Raw genomic sequence first — 18,125 nt, 5'->3', positions numbered from 1 at the left:
TTATTTCCCTATATATTTTAGAAATTAGGCCTTTATCAGAATTACTGGCCATAAAAATCGTTTCCCAGCTTTCTGCATCCCTTCTAATTTTGGATGCATTGCTTCTGTTTGTACAAAAACTTTTTAACTTAATGTAATCAAAATCATCCATTTTGCATTTCATAATATTCTCTATCTCTTGTTAGGTCTGAAAGGTAGACTATTCCTTCTTCTCCTAATTTACCTATGGTATCACTTCTTAGGTCTAAATCATGTACCCATTTTGACCTTATTTTAGTATAAGGTGTCAGATGTTGGTCTATGCCTAATTTCTGCCATACTATCTTCCAGTTTTCTCAGCAGTTTTTGTCAAATACTGAATTCCTATCCCAGAAGCTGGGGTCTTTGGGTTTATCAAACAGTACATTACTAATGTTATTTATCACTGTGTCCCCTGTGCCTAGCCTATTCCATTGGTTTTCCACTATATTTCTTAGCCAGTACCAGATAGTTTTTTGTTTGTTTGTTTGGTTTGGTTTTTTCGGGGCAATGAGGGTCAAGTGATTTGCCCAGGGTCACACAGCTAGTAAGTGTCAAGTGTCTGAATCCGGATTTGAACTCAGGTACTCCTGAATCCAGTGCCAGTGCTTTATCCATTGCACCACCTAGCTGCCCTCAGTACCAGATAGTTTTGATGACTGCCGCTTTATAGTAGAGCTCCAGATTTGGTACAGCTAACCCACCTTCCTGTGCATTTTTTTCATTATTTCCCTTGATATTCTTGACTTTTTGTTTTTCCAGATGAATTGTTATTATTTTTTCTAGCTCTATAAAATAATTTTTAGGTAGTCTGATTGGTATGGCACTGAATAAGTACATTAATTTAAGTAGAATTGTCATTTTTATTATATTAGCTCAGCCTATCCATGAGCAATTGATACCTTTCCAATTATTTAGATCTGATTTGATTTGTGTGAAAAGTGTTTTGTAATTGTGTTCATAGAGTTCCTGAGTTTGTCTTGGCAAGTAGACTCCCAAGTATTTTATATTATCTACAGTTACTTTAAATGGAATTTCTCTTTCTATCTCTTGCTGCTGGACTTCATTGGTCATGTGTAGAAATGCTGATGATTTATGTGGATTTATTTTATATCCTGCTACTTTGCAGCAGATTTAGTCTTACTGGTAAAACTTTCCAACTCATTCCTAGCAGAATATGCATTTCTCTAGTATAACTCTCCAGAACCCAGGATACCTTCCACACCCCAATGAGGAAATGAAGATGTTTAACAGAGACCACACTTCAGCTCCACAAGCTTATTTAAACATGCCAAATGTATCACTTCGGGATTGTGTTTAGTTTCATATAAAATGATATTAATTGGTTACTCTAAATCAATGGTGTCAAACCCAAATGGAAAAGGGCCACCAAACCACGCATAAGGATCCCTGAAGGCTGTATGCTGGCTTAGGAAACCTCATAGAAACATTGTTTTATTATATTTTTATCTTGTTTAATATTACCCAATTACATTTTAATGTGGTTCAGCTTCAGTCTGATTGCTGTGAACTAAGCAACTGTAGGGACCCTCTGCTCTAAGCAACTATTATTTTTAAAATGACAGACTGGGGACAGCGAGGTGGCGCAGTGGATAGAGCACTGGCCCTGAATTCAGGAGGACCTGAGTTCAAATCCGGCCTCAGACACTTGACACTTATGAGCTGTGTGACCCTGGGCAAGTCACTTAACCCTCATTGCCCAGCAAAAAACAAACAAAAAAAAAAAGTATTGCTGGAACTAGGAGAAACATGTATACAATTAACAATTTTGAAATACTTAAGAATTCTGATCAACACAATGAGTAACACAAGGATTTCATGATAAAACATGCTACCCACCTCTAGAAAGAGAGACTGATTCAGGGTATAAACTGAGATGTATATTTTTTGGACATGGCCAATGTGAGAATTTGGCTAGAGTATGCATATCTGCTACAAGTTTTACCCTATCTACCCCAGAATGTGATTGCTTCCATTGAGGGATCAGGGTGTGAGCCAGCTTTCACCACCTGAAACTGAGGAGGTTGCAAGAGAAGATCCAATAGAAGCCTGATGAGTCATTGGAACAATGGCTCCTAAGAGCATGTTCTAATGAAGCCATTGTAGAAATCCTTCCTGCATCGGAGTTCAATAGGCTTGAGGAGCTCTCTGAGAACTTACTGTAACAAAGGCATCTAAATTGATTAAAGACTTCAGACAAGAGATCCCCTTTGTCGTTTTGTAGGTGACTGAGATTAGGAGTTACTGTAACTGGCCTCACAAACATGAATTCCTATTGCAGCTGACTCCACCAACTATGATCAGCTTGATTCAGGAACAATGAGATTCAGATGTCTGGGTGAACCCATACCTGAATGGCCTCAGGCTTTGAATACACACACACACACACACACACACACACACACACACACACACACACACACACACACACACACACACACACACACACACACACACCCCTTCACCCAGTGTTGCACATCATGAGTATGGTGAGCAATATGAACCCTCTAGCAAGGTAAGTAGAGCATAAAAGGCTTTTTCTGTTAAGTGGAAATGGTACATCTAAGTCTTTCTGGGCCCCTTAAATATTCACATCCTTCACAAACATGTTGCAATTCTTCCAGAGATTGAGGCCTCTAGTCCAAGCCCTGAACACCCTGCCTTCTCTGCTGTCCCAATAGACTGTGCCTATGAGGATCTATCTCCTGAAGAATGACATTTGATGTAGTTAGGTAGTGCAATAGATAGAGCACTAGGCCTGGTGTCAGGAAGACACCATGTCTGCCCTCTGATACTTATTATCTGTGTGATCCTGGGCAAGTCACTTCCCCTCTGTTTGCCTCAGTTTCCTCAACTGTAAAATGAGGATAATAATAGCACCTACATCATCAGGTTGGTATGAGGATCAAACAAGATAAATATAAAATGCTTAGCATAGTGCCTATTACAGAGCAGGTGCTATATAAATGCTCATTCCCTCTCCCTCTTCCTTTTCTTCCCCATTCTACCTGGTTAGCTGACAGTTCTCCCCATTATGAAAGTTACACAAAACTGGACTTCAGCACCCAATAATTAGGTAACAGGGACTACTCTGAGGGATGTGGGTCCTGGCAGTTCCTCCCAGGAGGCTAAGCTGCAAGCTGCAGAGTTGGCATGTGAGAGGACCTTGAATTAATGGATGGATGGATGGATAGATGGATAACTTATTAGGTACTTATTCTATGAAAAGTCCTGTACTGGGAATACAAATAGAAAAGTCAGATGGTCCGTCCTCTCATGGAGCTCACATTCCAATAAAGGAGATAATACATATGGAAGAATTCAGAAGCAAATCAGATGAAGTCCTATGGTCCTTAAGGTGCAGCAGCAATGCAGATAATGCCTCTCCTTTAATGTCATTTCCACAGATAAAATCATATCAGTTTATGATTTTGAACCATTTGAAAGTGCCAAGGACTTGATGACAAGAATGTTCTTGTTTGGGTGTTCAGTGGTATGTCTGTAACACCTCTAGGAGCAGTTACCAGACTCCATCTCCACAGGGTTTACCACCCAGGATGACTGCAGATAGTGGGCTTGAAGAACTGCTATTCCCAAGGTTCTTGGACTCAGGATCTGAGAAAAGATGGTGGTCAAGGGGGTGGTGGTTTGACTGACCTGGTATGTGCAGCTTCCTGTCTCTCCATCAAGGTCCCCTGCGGCTTCAGCCAGGCTGGTTTGCCTTGAGGAATGGGGCAGATAAGATCTATATATATACTGATTCCTGGCCAGTGGTTATGGGTGTGGCTGAGTGGTTGGGAAACTGGAAAGAACAGGACTGGAGAACCAAAAGCTCTTCCCACTTTGGGGCCAGGGCCAATTGAGGAATTTTACTGATGCCTCTCATCACATACAGTTGTTTGTGGGGCATCAAAGACATCCTATGCCCTCGGCAAAACTGCAGAAACTGGTTGATACTCTTACCAAAACAACAAAGGTAGGAGTGGATCCAATCCCAATCTAGACACAAGAGCCAAGATACCATCTTAAGGTGGGTGCAGGACCTTATGATCCTCATAACAAAAGATGAGGCAGCCACTTTGTCTCACCTCTGCTCCTCATGCCAATCAGAGCACCCACGTCTAAAAAGAACAGTGTGGCCTGATCACACATGGTCCCTAACCTGCTTCCAACTAGTCAATTTATTACATTAATCCCTTCGACAATCTCAAGGCATGAGGTTTTCCCTTGCTGCAGATGATGCCTATTCAAGTTATGGCATTTTGGTACTGGTTAAGTCTGCCCCTGAAGCATCAAGCTCTCACAAGTTAGATACTTTTTCCTTACAGGGCCCCTGCTCCAAAGACCTGAAGAAGAGACACAACTCAGCCCATTGACATCCCCTCTGTTGGGTTTTCCACCTCTTTTACCTCAGACAGATGACACTGTTAGATGTTGGAACGGCCTTTTATCACTCAGCCCCTGACTATGTTAGTTAGTTGTCCAGCTGCCCAGAAGCCATGTCCTCAACAAATCAACACTGCCCCAGAATGGAGGATGATTCTCCAGTTCAGTGACTTCTTTGTTATAGCCTCCAGGATGACTTATTTGATAAGGACATAGTTCTACCTGACCTTATCAGCTCCTTCCTTATTCCACTCCCTGCATGGAATCACCTAGACTTCAATGACCCTGCTGCTTCAGAGGATCCATACACCCTGGGGAAATAGCTCAGTTTCCCCTCATTGGCATGTCTCTTTTTCTGGCAGTGATTAGAACTCCTTCCCACAGAGGCTTTGGTACACAATAGGATGCAATTTTGGGGAAGTGCCCTACTTTCTAATCACATGAGGGACATGAAACTCTCTGCCTGCCTATGATGACTATGAATTTATATGGAAGAAAGGATATCCCTAAGACAAACTTGAAGGTAATCTTGAGTCCCTGGAAGAAGATAAGACACAGTCCTTACCCAGACCCTACAGAAAAAGAGGAACTCACCTCAATAGAGACCTCTAGGGGCAGTTAGGTGGCACCAGCCCTGGATTCAGGAGGACCTGAGTTCAAATCCAGCCTCAGACACTTAAGACTTACTAGCTGTGTGACCCTGGACAAGTCACTTAACCCCAATTAATTGCCTCACCAAAACAAAACAAAAACAAAAACAAAAAAACAGAGACCTCTAAAGGAGAAAAGATTTGGTATCACTCCCCTGATGGAGTTCCCAGGGCCAGGGAAAATATTGAGTGATTGTACTGGTAAAGTCTTCGGATGAACTTAGATCCTGAGACAGGTTACATCCAAACATCTTATGATGCTTTATCCACTTTACTACTGTGATAAAATAATGGGATTTAACAGATCCTCAAAGGCCCACCTGGAGATTAATCTAAACTGATTGCATTAAGTGAGAGTGCTTGACTGCTGATTAGCCTACTTCAAGTTAACTAGATTGTAAGCACACCTGGCTAGCCCCTAAGAAGGTATTGTTCTCAGAAGCTAAAGACTTTGAACTTAACTCCAGACCACCTCCAAGTCCAGTGAACCAATGGATTTGGATGATGCCTACCAATCAGTTTGAAGCAGTGTGTAAGGACCTCCTATGCTCTGGACCTATAAAAAGCTTCCACACACTCAATTTGAAGAGAGTTCGTGATTGAAGCAGGCTCATGGTGGAGGACTTGAGGAAGAACCCGACCAGGCTGGAACTCTAGGCTAGATAGGCCTTTTCTTAACTTTCTGAACTCCATGTGAATACCTAGTATGCTTTAATAAATGCTTAATGCCCAAAGACTGGTGCTAAAGCTTCTAATTTAAGGCGACCACACATTTATTTATTTATTTGTTTGTTTGTTTTTGTGGGGCAATGAGGGTTAAATGACTTGCCCAGGGTCACACAGCTAGTAAGTGTCAAGTGTCTGAGACTGGATTTGAACTCAGGTCGTCCTGAATCCAGGGCCGGTGCTTTATCCACTGTGCCACCTAGCTGCCCTACACATTGAGATTTTAAACATCACACTACGAATGACCCTGATTCAGGATGAAAAATCTATGACTGCATCCAAGATGTCATCATTTGCGCAGTGTCCTTGATGTCCCTGGTGCTTCCCTGGCTTATCACCACCCTAAATCAGGACACCAACTGTGAATTGAGAAGTTTTGTATTACCCACCACATGGACCAGATGTGACATCTAGTCCTTCCAAAGTGGAGGGAGAAAAGCCTAGGTTTTCTGGCTTTTGTTTTCCACTGTATTTTTCTTTTTTTCTTTCTTCTTTTTCTTTACGGTGATTTCTTCAAGAAGAAAAGCATTATTTTTTCTTTTCCTTTTCTCTTAGCACTGTCTATGCCATGATTGTCCAGAAAAGTTAAATTAGAAATGATGGAATCCTTAGGACCTTGCCATGATGGGGTGGTATGTAATTGATACTTATACATACCAGAATTCTCACCTCCTCACCCTACCCCAACATGAATTAGGCTTATTTTATCCCCTAAAAGACAACAAAACCAAACTGGGGGTTTGATTAGTCTAGGATTGAACCAGCCTTTACAGAGGCTTCTTGATAGCCAAGAGGTGGAGAGAAGGAGGGAGAATAGTCCCTGAATGGAGAACTGCCAATAAAAATGCAGAATGTCTTGCTCAAAGAATAGCCTAGAGCCTAGTGTCACTGGATCTAAGAGTAAATGGTGGGGCAGCTAGGTGGCGCAGTGGATAAAGCACCAGCCCTGGATTCAGGAGTACCTGAGTTCAAATCCGGCCTTAGACACTTGACACGTACTAGCTGTGTGACCCTGGGCAAGTCACTTAACCCCCATTGCCCCGCAAAAAACAAAACAAAACAAAAACAAAAAGAGTAAATGGTGGAATATACAGGGTAAAAGATTGGCAGAGCATTACTCACCATAAATGTATCCTCAAAATCCAAAACTGTCAGTCATCTATTTTTACCTCTTATTAAAAAGTATAATTTTATGTGTTAGTTTATCAATTTTAGGCAAGAAGCAATATGGCATAGTAGATACAGATCTGGTCTTGAAGTCAGGAAGACCTGGGTTGAAGGTCTTCATGCTTCTGAAGCTCACTAGCTGTATGAATGAGTAAATTATTTAAGCTTTCAGAGTCCCTAAGCTACTCTTCCTGATGCTGTTTCCAAGCAGTTGCTGAACTGAATTGGTAGGAGTTCCTTCACCATTAATTCCTTTAAAGCAGTCAAATTACATGACCAGATGAAAAAAAATCTTAAAATACTTTTAACTGTCTTCTCTTTGAGAACATATGCTAGTAGGGGAAGCTAGGTGGCACAGTGGATAAAGCACTGGCCCTGGATTCAGGAGGACCTGAGTTCAAATTTGACCTCAGACATTTGACACTTACTAGCTGTGTGACCCTGGGCAAGTCACTTAACCCTCATTGCCTCACCAAAAAAAAAAAGAAGAAGAAGAAAAGAAAGAAATAACATATGCTAGCTCAGAAGAGCCAGAGAAGAAACAGTAATATTAATGTTAAATATGAAAAATGAAGTCTTTTACGGATAACAAGGGAAAAAATAAGCAGAAAGTGGAGGGGATCAATTTAAAGACATGCCAAATTATCCTATTTTTACCCAATTCAGATGCAAAGACTTATTTTGAACTTTGTAAATGGTGAGTATTTAAAGTCATTTATTTGACATTTCAATGCTCAAGGCACCTATCTCAAACTATAAATTGCAAAAAGGATACAGGTCTTCTGGTAAAAAGAAGTTTCTTACACAAAAGAAACCACAGGTCCAGTTCAAAAAAAATAATTTCAACTGAATGCATGATGCTGCTAAAATTCCGTAATTAGATCATTCACTTTCAATAAATTTAAGAATTTTTAAAGCTTCTTACCTCCAAACTTCCAGAATGTGCTGCCCAATGTAAAGGGGTAAATTTATGGAGGACATCAACCTCATTAATGTTGATCCCACTCTCTACAATTTCTGCTAGCTGTTTCACATCACCAGCTTTCACTGTATCATGTATACTAACAAAGTGCACCTTCTTCCTGGCATCTGAAATATCATGAAGTTTAAATGATTATATAATATTACAGTTTGCAGAGCACTTTTATCTACATTATTGAAATCAAAATTGGAGAAGAATGCATCAATAATTTGTACAGAGGAAAAAACCTATGCAAAATTACTTGGTTTTTAAATCACTGTCTACCAAATAAATGTTAAAAGACAAGAATTACCGAAATGCATTTTACTTTTTGGTCTGCTTGTATGGTTTCATCAGTGTAGGAAACTCTGTGGTGTGGAAATTCCTTCTACTAACGAAAATTGGCAACTTTATTCTGTCTCAGAGAATTGCTCAGAGCATAAAAAGGGGCCAGGGGTTACATGGCTGGCAGGATTTGATGCCAGGTTTTCCTAATTCTAAGGTTGGCTTTGTATCTACTATGCTATGCTACCTCCTACTGTTAGTGTTACCCAAATTCCAAGTAGCTAGAATTTGATGCAATCACTTATGATGAATTTTAGTTGACTTTTCTCTTTTGAAAACTATTGTTAGATCAAAGGGAGGCTTATGTACTTGTCATAAGGAGGCAGGATGATTATTTAAAGTCAGGAATGTTACATATAGGACTTGTGTTTTGGGTAAGGGTTAGATTGGATGATGTCATAAGCTCTGGGCTCGTATAATTCTATAAAGTTTATAGACTTTATGTAGCTGATCTCATATGATCCTCATAACTATCCTATGAGGCAGTTGGTACTGCAGGAATTCTTTTCCCCCCTTTACCAATGAGTAAACTAATATTCAGAGAGGTAAAAGGACTTGCCCAGGGTCACAAAGTTTCTAAGCATCAGAAGAAGGATTTGAACCACTCCTGGCTATTCCATGAACAACACTCCATCTCTGAGCTCTGAGTATTTTCTGAGATTGCTCCCCATGCGAATGTTCTCCCTCCTCTCCTCTAACCACTGACCTCCCTGGCTTCCTTTAAGTCCCCAACTAAAATCCCACCTTCTACAGAAAGCCTTCCCCAACCCCTCTTAATTCCAGTGCCTTCCCTCTGTTAATTTTCTCCTATTTATCCTGTATATAGCTTGCTTTGTACATATTTGTTTGCATATTGTCTCTTCTATTAGACTGTAAGTTCCTTGAGGGCAGGACTACCTTTTGTTTTTTTGTATCCCTAGCATTTAGCATACTGCATGGCACCTAGTAGGTACTTAATAAATGTTTAGTGAATGAATGAATGAATTGCTCCTCACTCCAACATCAGTGTTTTTTAAGCTTTCAGTGTTCCCAAGATACTTTCTCTGAGTCATTCATATTTTCATATTGTGTCATCCAATATACAATACCCCAGCTGTGTGTTATATTGCAAATTATTTCAAACTACTTTGTGCACTAGTGTAAAGGTATCTGAATAGGAACAGAATGATGAAAAAAGTCACTGAAGAGAAAAAATTGGTTAAGAATTTCAAGCCAATCTATTCCCATATGAAAAAATGCTCTAAATCTCTAATGATTAGAGAGATGCAAATTAAAACAACTCTGAGGTACCACCTGACACCTATCAGATTGGCTAATATGACAAAAAAGAAAAATAATAAATGTTGGAGAAGCTGTGGGAAAATTGGAACACTAATGCATTGTTGGTAGAGCTGTGAACTGATCCAACCATTCTAGAGAGCAATTTGGAATTATGCCCAAAGGGCGATAAAGCTGTCCATACCCTTTGACCCAGCAATACCACTTTTGGGTCTTTTTCCAAAAGAAATCATGGAAAGGGGAAAGGGACCCACATGTACAAAAATATTTATAGCTGCTCTTTATGTGGTGGCAAGGAATTGGAAGTTGAGGGGGTGCCCATCAATTGGGGAATGGCTGGACAAGTTGTGGTATATGAATACAATGGAATACTATTATGCTGTAAGAAACGATGAGCAGGAGGAGTTCAGAGAAACCTGGAGGGTCTTGCGTGGGCTGATGATGAGTGAGATGAGCAGAACCAGAAGAACATTGTACACAGTATCATCAATACTGAGTGTTGATCTACTGTGATGGACTATATTCTTCTCACCAATGCAATGGTACAGAAGAGTTCCAGGGAACTCATGATAGAAGAGGATCTCCAAATCCAAGAGAAAAAAAAAAACTGTGGAGTATAGATGCTGAATGAACCATACTATTTCTTTTGTTTTTAGTGCTGTTGTTTTTTCGGTTTTGAGGTTTTTCATCATTGCTCTGATTTTTCTCTTATAACATGACTAATGCAGAAATAGGATTAATGTTATTATGTGTATATATATAATATCAGATTACCTGCTGTCTAGGGGAGGGGGGAGGGAGGGAGAAAAATCTGAAATTGTAAAGCTTGTATAAACAAAAGTTGAGTACTATCTTTATATGTAACGGGAAAAAAATAAAATACTTTATTAATTAAAAAAAAAAAGAATTTCAAGCCAGTTGGGGGCAGCAACGTGGTGCAGTAGATAAAGCACTGACCCTGGATTCAGGAGGACCTGAGTTCAAATTTGGCCTTAGACACTTTATACTTACTAGCTGTGTGACCTTGGGCAAGTCACTTAACCCTCATTGCCCCCCCCCCAAAAAAAGGAATGTCAAGCTAGACAAAGAAGACAACAGATATTTATGAAGTATTTACTAACTGGCTGTCAGGTTACAAGAAAAATATGTAACTATCCTGAAGGAACTTAAAATCTTTTTGGGAAAACAAGAGCTATACCATTAATTTGTTCCTTGGCAATATAAACTTTGTAGTTTAGTTTATTTATGACCATGTCTTCCCAAGGGGCAGTCCAGGTCCAGCACTGGACCTGGAGTCAGGAACACTAATATTTCTGAGCTCAAATATGGCCTCAGACATTTACTAGTGGTGTGACCATGGGCAAATCACTTTAATCCTTTTTGCCTCAGTTCATCTGTAAAATGAGCTGGAGATGGAAATGGAAGATCATTCCAGTATCTTTGCCAAGAAAACCCCAGATGGGGCAGCTAGGTGGCGCAGTGGATAAAGCACCGGCCCTGGAGTCAGGAGTACCTGAGTTCAAATCCGGCCTCAGACACTTGACACATACTAGCTGTGTGACCCTGGGCAAGTCACTTAACCCCCATTGTCCAGAAAAAAAAAAACAACAACAACAACAACAAGAAAACCCCAGATGAGATCAGAAGAGTAGGGCATGACTAAACAGCTTGACTACCAAACTTCATTCTAGGTTACTTGAGAACTCTGTATTTCTGGGGTAATGAAGAAAATGCTTATTTAATACACTGGTCCAGAAGTGTGCAGAGACCCAGTGGGAAAAGGTAAGGAGCAGGGATTAGGTGGAACTCATGGAAGCCTTGCAGTTTCAGGAGTCTGAGGCTTCAAGGTAGCTAAGCTAACTTTTCAATTTCTAAACACATACACAAGGTTTGTCATCAGTTTCCTGGGAGAAATGATCAGAGGGACAAGGGTTGTAAGTATTTGTATGAACTTATGATTTAGCTGTTGTGCTGCTCCCGAGTCTGGACACAGACTGCAATGGGGGAGCAAGGTGGTAAAAACACATCCCAGATTCAGTGGCTCAACTCATTCTCTTGCCTCTAAGAATGCCTTGTCAAGGGTAATCAGCCATAAACTAGTATGATGCAAAAAGTATTCAACTGGTGAGCATGGAAATGAGAGCTCTAGAAGGCACTGAATAAGTGACTAACTTGGCCTCTATATGCCTCAGTTTTTTAGGTCCATAAGTCTTCATGTAGAAGGTGGGACTAGAGACTTTAAAGGACAGACATAATGTAAACAAGAGATGTCATACTACATAGAGTAAGCTCCTTGAAAACAAGGAACATATCTTACCTGGCTCTTGCTTTGATAACGGCAAAGTATTTCACACATACTTGGATTCCAGAGGTCTGTTAAGTGAATGTGTCTACTTCATGGGTAATAAAGATGAAGATGGGTAACATCTTCAATCTTTTCCTTTCCTAATCTTCTCATCTTCCAGCTCTCAATGAGACCAGGCCTCCATGGCTACCCTCTAGCATTGTTTCATTGCCCCCAAACACTGGTGGAATGTTCCTTGTTTCCTATTGCTTCTTCCAGGTTTTTCTTCTGTCATCATTTGGGAACCTCTCTTCCTCTGAGGTTCACTCAATCTGTATCTACTGCCACTGGTAGATTAATCCTTTAATTTCCTCAGTGAATGTTCAATGCTTGGGTCACAATCTTCTCTTCCCCCAGATTTTGTCCAAATAGTAGGAAACTTCAACACACATACCGATACACCTTCAAATACCTGTAATCCTGTCCTCCCAGGTCCACAATTCACTCACATCATATGATCTACTACTTCACCCTTCCTCATTTATAAAGCAACATAGTCAAACCCTTGATCTTGCTATCACCCACAAATGTACCACTTCCATGTTTATGAATTGAAATTGTCTTGAATTGAAACCATCTGTCATTCCACCTCTCACTCTGCCTCACAACTCCAACTCTGTTTTTCAACCTCCATAACATCCAGTTCCTCCAACCCTCCCCACTTCTTTCCCATGTTATCACTCCTAAATTGGCTATACTCTTGTCCCTTCTCTATCCTGATCCTTTGGTGAACCCTTTCAGCTCTATTATTGTCCTCATCTCTCAAGTCCCTTGACCCCTTACTATCCTATCACCCTATCCTATCACCAATCTTGCCCTATCAAAACTTAACCTTGGATTACTCCCGGTATTCACCACCTTGACTCCTACTCACTTGAAACTAAATGAAGCTGGAGAAAAATCACAAAATCTTGTTGACTGGGTCCACTATAAATTATGTTACATCTCAACTGGGCCCTCACTGTAGCAAGGCAATCCTTTTATATCTCCCTAATTAATTCACTATCCCATTCACCACAGAAAGTTCTCCAAAGCTTTACAGACCTCCTCAAATCTCTTATGGATTCCCATTCCCCACCCTCTCAGTTGAGAACCTTGCCTCATATTTTATTGCAAAAATTAAGGCCATTTGCCAAGAGCTCCCTCCTCTCAACTTCTTTTCTCACATCTTCTGGATGCCTTCTGCCACTATCTCCTCTTTCACCCCATTTCATATGAGAATGCCTTCTCCTTGTCAAGACAAATCCCTTTACATGCACAAATGATCTCATTCCATCTAGTCTCCTCCACCAGATTTCCCCCTTTATCATCCCCATTCTCTCATTTATCTTCAATTTCTCCCTGTCTACTGGCTGCTTCACCACTGCCTACAAACATGCCTGTATCTCCTCCATCCTCAAAAACCTTCACTTGATCTATGAATCTCTGATAATATCCCATATTTCTCTTCTCTTTTGTGATTAAATGTCTTGAAAAGGCTGGGTGATACCTTCACTTCCTTTCCTCTCACTTTCTTCTTACAGTCTGGTTTCCAATCTCACAATTCTCCCCAAAGTTACTAATGATCTCTTAACTGCCTAATCTAATGCCCTTTTCTCAATTTTCATCCTTTTTTGATCTCTCTGCAAGCCTTTAACAGTTGATCACCCTTGTTTCCTTATACTCTCTTCTCTATAGGTTTCCAACATACTACTCTTGCCTGGTTTTCTTCCTACCTGACTGTTCCTTCTTAGTCTCCTTTCCTGGATTTTCATCCTGGTCATGCTCACTAGGTGTGTGTCTCATGGAGCTCTTTCCTGGGCCCCCTTCTCATATCCCTCTATACTATTTCACTTGGTGATCTCATCAGCTTCCATGGATTCAATTATTATCCATCCCCCTGCTGAGGATTCTGAGATCTACATATTCAGTACTAATCTTTCAATTCTCCTCTCCAAATGCCCACACTCATCTTCTTGTCTTGTTTTAGAAACATCGAACTCAACATGTCCAGATCTAAAATCATTACCTTTCCCTCCAAACCCTTCACCCCTTTTCCAAACTCCCCTATTACAGTCTATCATCCCTGGACACCACCATCTTCCCAGTCACCTAGCCTTGAAACCTAGGTGTCACCCAAATCTTTACTCTCACTTCCCATATCAAATGTGTTGCCAAGTCTTATCGATTTTACTTGTATAATATTATTCACTCATATAATATGCCCCATTCTTTCCTCTGACACTGCCACAAAACTGATTCAAGACCTCAATACCCTGGTGATTGGTCTCACTGAAACAAGTCTCTCCCACTCCTGGCTATCTTTTCTGAGTGCTCTTCCTAAAGCACAAATATAACCATACCACCCCCCTAGCCAATAAATTCCATGATCACTTTTAGGATCAAATATAAAAACTCTTCACAGCCTGGCCCCCTCCTACCTTTCTGCTATTCTTACACCTCACTCACCTCTACATACTCTATGAAACAGTGATGCAGGACTCCTTGCTGTTCCTCACACAAAATGCTCCATCTCCTGACTCAACATTTGTGCTGCTATGAGCCTTATACCTGGAATTCTGTCCCTCCCCATCTCGATATCCTGACCTCCCTGGCTTCCCTTTAAATACTATCAAAAAATCCCACAGTCTAAAAGAAGTCTTCCTTAACTAGTGCCTTCCCTTTGTAAATTATCTCCAATTTGTCCTGTCTATAGCTCATCTGTACAGAGTGGTTTGCATGTTGTCTCCCCCTTAGACTGTAAATTCCTGGAGAGCAGGAACTATCTTTTGCCTTTCTTTGTATCCCCAGGGCTTAGCACAATGCCTGGCACATATAAGGTGCTTACTCATTGACTGACTGAATGTTGTTAAATTCTAGCAGAAGAAAGAAGATACATAAAATCATAATTATAACTTTCAGAGCCAGGAAGAATCTTACAAGATCATCAGGTCAGATCCCTTCAATGTACACAGGAAAAAAAGTGAAGCCTAGAGAGGTTAAATGGTTTGCCTGAGCTAATCTGTAGTGCAGTCAAATCAAGAATCTAATTTTCCTGATTTCCAGGCTAGAGGTTTTTTAAAAATGTTATGATTAAACTATGATACTCCTCTAGTTACATATTCAAGTTTAAGCCATGTTCTTCACTGGGTTTTGGATTAAAACTATTATCTGAAATTTCACGGGTGTGAGTGTTACATTCACCAACGCAGTGTGAGTGTTACATTCACCTATCCTCCATCATCAGGAGCCACTGTGGCCAAAAAAAATTGTCACCTAGTGACAAACCTGGTAATGAACTTTTCTAAACTCTGCTAGCTTATTCCCTAGGATGACAGACACATAAGTCTGGGAACCATCCATAAAGTTTTCCTAGTTTGGTGAAAAGTACAAAAGGTTTTGTGTTCCACTACCCAAGCTTTCAAGAACCCATGGTACTTCCTCACCATGACAGAGAAACAAGGACAAATAAAGGCATTAGAGAAGGACTTGGGTGGAAGGACACATGTATACATTCTTTTTGAAGCAAGCCAAGTAATTTTATCAATGGAGTGAACCTCTAGCATGGAAATTCCCTCTATCAATGCAAATAGATAGGTAACTCATCTATAATGTATAGTCTTACAGTTACCTAGAGCACTGAGACCTGTTCTGGGTCACACAGCCAGTGTCAAAATTAGTTTTAAACCCTGGCCTTCTGGACACCAAGGCTGATCCTCTATCATAGACATATACAACCAACAGAAATTCTGATTTTATCATTCACACACCAAAGAAAATTCTTATTTGCATAAATAGGACACTAGCCCCCTTGTTGTGCCTGGAACAAGACACTTCTGTCTTCCAACTCCTGCCTGACATTTCCACTGCTGTTTCTCATGCCTGGAATGTTCTCCTTCCACCTGTCCACCAATTGGGTCCCCTGGTTTCCTTTAAATCCCAACTAGAATCCCACTTTGAATCCCACCTTCTACAAGAAGCTTTTCCTGATCCCTTTGTTGATTATTTCCAATTTATTCTGTGTATATTTCCTTTGTGCACAGTTTTTTGTTATGTTGTCTCTACCAATAAATTGTGAGTTCCTTTGGAGTGGGGGGCTGTCTTTTTTTTTTTTTTTTAGTGAGGCAATTGGGTTTAAGGGACTTGCCCAGGGTCACACAGCTAGTAAGTGTTAAGTGTCTAAGGTCGAATTTGAACTCAGGTACTCCTGACTCCAGGGCCGGTGCTCTCTACACTGCTCCACCTAGCTGCCCCTGTGGGGGCTGCTTTTTTTTTTTTTTTTTGCCTTTCTCTGTGCTAAGAAAGTATTTGGCATGGTTTCTGGCACATGGCAAGCGCTTATTAAATGCTTACTGACTTTCAAGAATTAGAGTCTTTGTCTTCTTTCACATTATAACTAATGGGGTAAGGGAAAGAGGGAGGGAGGAAGAGGAGAGAAAGGGAGGGAGGGAATTAGAGCTAGACTGTACAAAGACCAACAGTAAAAACTGAAAGAGAGAGGATGGGAAGGATTATAATAAGAGCAGCAGCTAAGGTTCACAGAGCCCTAATTTTTAAAATTTACAGATACCATCTCAGAGGCAGGAAGGAGGTGGCGAAGCAGCAGAAGCATGAAATATTTCTAGACTCTAGGGGGAGCTGGACATTGAAAGCTTTAATAAAGGGATGACGGGGCGGGGTCCGCTGGGGAGGGCACATACGCCCACCTAGCGGAGAAAAAGAGAAGTGGGGAGGGGGGTACCCAGAGAGGGAGAGAGCCACGGAAGCAAAGTCGGGAGAAGAGGTTGGAAGGAGTTTCGGGGGTGGAGGAAAAGACTAGCGAGCACTTCTAAGGGAAGGGGAAGGTAGTTCCATCGAGGAGAGGGGCGCTAGGAGTTCGCTCCTGAGCACCTGGAGCTGAGGGGTGAGCCCGTTAAGCCCCCGCACCGGGGAGCTCTCCGCCTGGAGGAGGCGCGGGGACGGGTGGGGTAGGAAGAGAGGAACGGTTAACCCTTTGCCTCCGGAAAGGCAGCAAGGGCAATGCCCAGGAGAGCGGCCCGGCCGAGCGGACTCACTAGAAACGGTCATGTGCGCGAGGGAGGAGGCGGAGGACGCAGGCAGGGGGTATTCCTGAGACCACTGCGACGACCCCCAGCCGCCCTCGGCGACACTGTCGTCTCTCTCTACGCTATCGGTTTCCAGCTTTCAGCCTCCAACTCCCTCTAGCCAGGAATGCGGAGAGGACAGGTTACTTCAAGAATGGGTAAACGTCCGGGGCGGTTTCGTCACTTCCGCTTCCGGAAGACGCCTCAGTCTTCCTGCACCCCACCCTTCCGGCCCCACATGTTTATACGCAGCCCACCCTACCTCACGCCGATTTCACGCCCCCCCCCCCCTTGTGCCCCGAGGGAGCTTTCTTCTGGAGGCTGAGTGAGGAGGAGCCTCCCTCTCTCGGCCTTCGAGCTGTCACTTCATGGCCCCTTTCTCGTCCCCAGACGCTGGCTGTGTGAACAGCGCCAACGTTGGGATGGCCTGGACTGCCTTCCGTGTAGGTGCCCGGCTCAGCGTGGGGAGGCGCTGCGCGGTATGGTGGCACTAGGAGGTCGCAGGCGGGGGTTGGCGCTCGTCCTCTTTCCCGATAAAAACGTGCTTGTAACCCCGGGCGGAGGGAGGGAAGGAGGAAGAGAAGAAAGGGAGTGAGGTAGAGAGGGAGGAAGGAGGAAGAAACGGGGAGCAAAGAAAGGATTGACTGCCGATATGGAGTCAGTCAGAAAACCCGGGTTCAGATCCCTACCTTGTTCTTGGCTCATAGATTTGGGCCAAGTCACACATTTTGAGTCTCAGTTTCCTCATCTGAAAAGCGAAGGTGTTGATTGGGCCAGATGTTCTCCGAGGTCCATTTCTGCTCAAAATTTTAGAATAATATCTAGCATTTATAAAGCACTTCTAAGTGTGCCAAGCTCTTGCCGTGTTTTACTTCCTTTGACCCAGTGCTCAGAGCATTTATGTGACTTGGTCCTGGGTTCCACAGGCTCCTGTCTGAGGCAGGATCCAAACCAAGGTCTTTCTGGCTCTGAGCCCAACAGATCTATCCACCCATGCCATCACCAGCCCTGCCTGCGTCTCAAACCTGTTGTGAAGCCCTGCTGAGGTGATGGTGGCAAAATCCCTTTATAAATTATAGAGACCTGTACCAAATTGAGGTGGTATTGAATGATAGAGATTTAGAACTGTCACTTGCCGAAGGTCGCAGCTATTTTAATGTGAAAAA

General features: G+C 42.0%; 1 protein-coding gene across 1 annotated transcript in view; it reads right to left on the bottom strand.

The window, feature by feature from the left end:
* ANKRD42 (ankyrin repeat domain 42) overlaps nt 1-17,140 on the bottom strand; it is a 100,620-nt gene extending 83,480 nt beyond the window's left edge. Inside the window, exons 1-2 of the mRNA XM_043997131.1 lie at nt 16,930-17,140; nt 7,894-8,057 (exon numbers count right to left, since the gene is read on the bottom strand). Of these exons, the coding sequence (XP_043853066.1) occupies nt 7,894-8,057; nt 16,930-16,942 (177 nt within the window). The 5' untranslated portion in view covers nt 16,943-17,140. The remainder of the gene's footprint in view (nt 1-7,893; nt 8,058-16,929) is intronic.
* Nucleotides 17,141-18,125: the final 985 nt, after the last annotated feature.

Source organism: Dromiciops gliroides, chromosome 3 (genome assembly GCF_019393635.1).
Source record: "Dromiciops gliroides isolate mDroGli1 chromosome 3, mDroGli1.pri, whole genome shotgun sequence".
Lineage (NCBI taxonomy): Eukaryota > Metazoa > Chordata > Mammalia > Microbiotheria > Microbiotheriidae > Dromiciops > Dromiciops gliroides.
The sequence above is the reverse complement of the archived record's forward strand: the minus strand, read 5'-3'. Positions and strand labels throughout refer to the sequence as shown.